This window comes from Priapulus caudatus, unplaced genomic scaffold (genome assembly GCF_000485595.1).
Source record: "Priapulus caudatus unplaced genomic scaffold, Priapulus_caudatus-5.0.1 Scaffold347, whole genome shotgun sequence".
NCBI lineage: Eukaryota > Metazoa > Priapulida > Priapulimorpha > Priapulimorphida > Priapulidae > Priapulus > Priapulus caudatus.
This window is the reverse complement of record NW_014577408.1, coordinates 29,524-34,707: the sequence shown is the minus strand read 5'-3', so window position 1 is coordinate 34,707 and position 5,184 is coordinate 29,524. Positions and strand designations below refer to the sequence as shown.

Sequence of the window (5,184 nt, the reverse complement as noted above, 5' to 3'; positions counted from 1 at the left end):
GTGCGTGTGCGTGTGTGTGTGTGTGTGTGTGTGTGTGTGTGTGTGCATGCGTCCGCGCGTGTGTGTGCGTGCGTGCATGCGTGTATGTGTTTCGGCGTACAACGCGTCAGGTACAGGTACATATCAAGAGCGTATTAGTATGATTAATAGGCTCTTGTACATATGTATATACCTGACAAGTGTATATTTACCTGAGCGGCTGCGGTAGAGGCGGTTGGGCATGCTCGGCGACATGGGAATGAGCAGCTTCTTATTGAACTTGGTGTGCACCATCGGCGACATCGCCAGATGCTCGCACTTGATCTCCGGCACCAGATGGATCGAGTCCACGCTGGCGGTCTTACGCAGCGTGCCACTGCAAAAGATAGCAAGCATAGAATTAATATAGGTAGACTCTGCTATATAGGCGTCTCTACATATTTCTATGGTAGCAAGCGAGAAATCTGACTTCAACAACGACGAGCAGCGATGATACAGTCCATGTAGTATACATATCTTCGTGACGCACATACACACACACACACGCACGCACGCACACACACACACACACACACACACACACACATATATATATATATATATATATATATATATATATAGTTAAAGTGAATTTAAAATAAGCATACGTAATTTTCGAAAATGTTGATGCTTCACCTGACATCGTTAATCTAGGGTGGCGATGGAGCGAGATTTAGAGAGACTCCACCAGAATCACCACTCCACCACGCCGCGCCGCAATCATCCTGCTGCCGTAAATGAAGGCTGCCAGCAGTGGATTACCACGTCACGCACGGCAGCCGACGTAATACAGGCTCTCGCTAAAACGGCCGCCGCTTGTCGAGGGCTCACAACCGCCAGATTTTTTTTGCCGGCGGTCGCGACACCCGCGCAGGCAAGTACGCTCGCAGAAAGGCAAGAAATCTCACGCGTTACCTTTATACCACGTCACAAGGGCGCCATTGCAATCCTCTGGCTGCTGAAACCGCACTAGCAACGACGTCGGACTGCTTACGGTCAACGACACATCCGTCGGTGGGTCGGGCGCATCTAAAACGATTAGCAACACATATAGCAAAACACGTTTGCTACACGATGGTCGTCGTCGTCGTCGTCGTCGTTTCTGCCGCGAACTCGACAGAGCCCGCCGACACAACGACAACACACCCATTTATTGGCAATGTCCGGGAGTTATGGACGCCCGGGTACACACAAAGCACTGACAGTAATCGACGTCGCGAGTGGTCGTCTTACGAATCTCATAAGACGGTCGACGGAAGCGACGACGCGACCACCCATTTTACTGGGGTTTTTTCTCGGACAGTCGCCGCGGAGCTTGCTTCCGGGACGCACGACGACGGGGGGATGAGGAGGAGGGTGAGGAGGAGGAGGAGGAGCAGCAGAAGCAGAAGAGAACTTACTTGCGTGGTCGTACGCTGCTTTCATCTGCTTGGCAATGTCAGTTTTCCACTCCCAGAAATCCAGCTGCTTCTCAATCTCCTATAAGGAAATAGAACAGACTCGCGTGAGCACGTTCCCCGGTCATATCCCGACGTCTCTCTAAGGACGTGCCAAGGTCAATCAGGCGGAGACGCGGAGATTGAGGATGGACGTTTCGCGGAGAGGAGGGGGGAGTCGAGTGCGACGAAGAATACAGATCGATGCGAATCAATCGGCATCGGTCAAGTACGTTTTGTGTCTACCGACGACGTTATTATTGGCTTTGCGACGAAACGCGCCTGATCATATATTAATCAACATCGCTGGTTCAACAAACTCCTCCCTGCCAGCGCAGACGACACCGCAGCGAGACAGATCACAAGGTCATGCGGCAAGGCCACACAACCACGCGACACATTCGTCAGAACGTCGCCGTCTTTCGCCGCGGCTGAATGTAGTTCGTGCCCCCCCCGTGGCGTACCGATGCTGTCGACGTGTCCGTGTGAGGGGGGGGGGGGGGGGGGGGGGGCTAGTGTGCCGATGCTGTCACGACCGCGTGCGGGCGTGCCCCGTGGCAACATGCTCTGCTTGCATCTATGACAAATACGACATACGCATATACGCTCTCCTATGACAATATTTGTCATAGGAAGATTCTTCATATGGCCAATATTGTTGTATGTGTTGTGCGCATCATAGGAGTTTAGGAGCGCTATTATGAACGCAAGCAGTGAATTTGAGCTGTAAAGCAGAACGAAGTTGAATCGCCAATATTTGACATTGTCATAGGAAGAATCTTCCTATGACAAATAGTGTCATAGGAGAGCGTATATATGCGTATGTCGTATTTGGCATATAGATACTAGCAGAACAGGCTGGGCACGCCGCAGCTGTCGCGGCCGCGTGCGTACGCGTGCTCGGTATACGGCGCTACCGCAGCGACGCCGCCTTACCTTGATGAGCGCCGTACTGCCGGGCGTCGTGTTGAGGATAGCGTTGGTGAGATCGTTCGTCTTCTCCTCGGCATCCTTGATGAGCTGGCTCAGGTCGAGGGCGCGCGACTTTCCAACCCCTGCAGCGACATGCGCACGCGGTTAGTTTGACGAAGCGGACATCGCTAATCGAGAGCCAATTAATTACCTATCCAATTAGCGTGGTGGCGGTCGATTGCAGGCGATTAATGCGAGAGAGCGCACTGTATGAGGAAGGGACGACGCGTCGTTGCGAAGCTTAAACTCTCGGATAATAAGGCCTGTGTTTAAACTGAACTAGCCAAAATGGACCGGACCGTTGTGCAGATGTTAGCGTATACTGCACGTTTTTATTCGCGCAATTATCTATCCCATTGAATGAACATATTCATGCAGTATACCACGACGTTCCCACCATCGCCGGCGTCACCATCACTATCACCGCCTCCACCTCCGCCAACACCACCACCACCACCACCACCCCCACCAACAAGAACAACAACACTAACAACAACAACAACAACAACAACAGCAGCAACAACAACAGCAACAACAACACCACCACCATCACCTCCACCTCCACCACCACCACCACCACCACCAGCACCACCACCACCACCACCACCACCACCATCACCACCACTACCACTACTACCACTACCACCATCACCATCACCACCACTACCACTTGCAGCTGTAATGCGACGTGTCGCGTGTCTCGCCGCTGTCCGCATCAGCAGATATATTGTTCGCCGTGACGCAAGCAGTGACGCAACCGCGTCGCCATCGTTAGCAATGAAATCCATATCGCTAGGGGTCGTCACGTGATCTGGCCGCATGGGTAAAACTTCAACCTTGTGCTAGCTATGTGTTCAACCTTAGCACTGACCCTCAACAATAACCCTAACCACAAAACTACCCCCATCCGCAACCATAACTACAACTATAACCATATAGGCATAGCAAAAAAACAAAACTCTAATGCTAACCCTAACGGTGACTGCGGTTCTAATCAATACCATAATCATAACCTTTTCCCTAACGTGTTCTTACGCGTGTGAAAACAAAATGCGGATTACGTGATCATCAGGCGATGTTACCTAACGCTATACGGAATTTTTTCGACAAAAGTCGACGAGGGATGAAGTCGCTCGCAGCGCAACCTAGTGGCGACTGCTTATTAATTTTAATAAATTATGCGGTTTTTACAGCCGATGGAATTCTGCGGGGTTTTAAGCGATGCATCGCCGTTAGGATGAATGCTAATCTTCTGCATTAGACACGCATGCACGCTCGCACGCCTACACACCCGCGCACACGCACACGCACGCACGCGCGCGCACGTCTACACACTCGCGCACACGCGCACGTACGCACGCGCGTGGACGCATACCCAACCACGCACGGACCCACACACAGACACGCGCGCACGCCTACACAGACAGACACAAAACACGCACACACATACACGCGCGCACACGCACATATACGCACGCACGCATCGCACACGCACACACATGACTGGAGTTTGATGAACACGGATCGATATAGCCGCCCATCTCCACTCTATCGCACGTAATTATAATTAAAATTATTAAAATCTAAACGAGCGCGCCCTAGAGATTAGCATAAAGTTTCGCGAGTCGCGTTGCGTCTTTCGATGCGTCGGCTTAGAACCGTCGGCCATGTATATGCTAAACGACGACCGAGGCACGTCGTAGCTGTGACTCGGATTTGACTTTCATCGCCCACGCGCAACGTGGACCGGTGGGGGGGGGCGTTTGCAACAGGGGGGGATGTATACAATGCTACACCGACTGCGTGAAATCCGTGGGTGAATACTAATACTAATACTAATAATATTAATCCTAATACTAGTGTTGCCACGTTGCGGTGTTCCTCCACGCCCGGGGGATAGCATTACCCGAAATCCGGCCTGCCAAAAAAACGATCGTTTGAAATATTCGACACGAGATGGCGGTAGCGGCAGCTAACACCGGCCAGTTTTATACACTTCGCCGGATGGCACGTCTAAAGTTATCAGTACTACGGGTTTCGGAGTCGTCCACCAGACGGCGCCCCTATCTGCACGCGGGCCAGCCTGACCCACGCATTTATTATCTGTATTTCTCAAATCTCAAACACTTGCGATGGTAATGAAATAGTAAGGAGCGCGGACGCTGGCACACACTTATGTACAGACACATACACATACACATACGCAGACTTACACAGACACAGACACAGACAGAGAACACCACCACACGCACACGCACACGCACACGCACACGCACGCACACACACACACACACACCACACACACACACACACACACACACACACACACACACACACACACACACAATGCATGTATATATTGTTCTCAGTCCTGGACGTACGTCCAAAACTTACCGTGTAAACAGATTCACCGTTGCGTCCTAGACGTACGTGCAAATCGGATAAGTCCTGGACGTACGTCTAGGACGCATCGTGTAAATAGGCCTTAAGGCTGTCTTGAGCGTGCGAGTATAACCGTTGTAACCGTTCTTCTTCGAAGTATTCCAAACACAACATTGTTACATCTAATCTGCTTCGAAAGACCCACCCCGCTTTTCTTTTTGCCCCTCCCGTAGAGCGATGTGTATGAATTCTCTCCCCCATTCTTTCGCAATCCTCTACCCTCCCTCATCCTCTCCTTTCTCCATCTCCATTTATCCCCCCCCCCCTCTCGCTCTCTCATCTCTCTCTCTCTCTCTCTGTCTGTCTCTTCGTCTCC

The 5,184-nt window shown here is 51.5% G+C and overlaps 1 protein-coding gene across 1 annotated transcript; it reads right to left on the bottom strand.

Moving 5' to 3' along the window:
• Window positions 1-873: 873 nt before the first annotated feature.
• Window positions 874-3,214, bottom strand: LOC106809349 (ankyrin repeat and fibronectin type-III domain-containing protein 1-like). The gene is made up of 4 exons (XM_014812413.1): window positions 3,079-3,214; window positions 2,391-2,509; window positions 1,419-1,497; window positions 874-1,047 (listed from the first exon to the last, which is right to left on the bottom strand). The coding sequence occupies exons 1-4, from the start codon at window positions 3,212-3,214 to the stop codon at window positions 923-925; spliced, it is 459 nt and encodes a 152-aa protein (XP_014667899.1). The 3' UTR covers window positions 874-922.
• Between the last annotated feature and the right edge of the window lie 1,970 nt (window positions 3,215-5,184).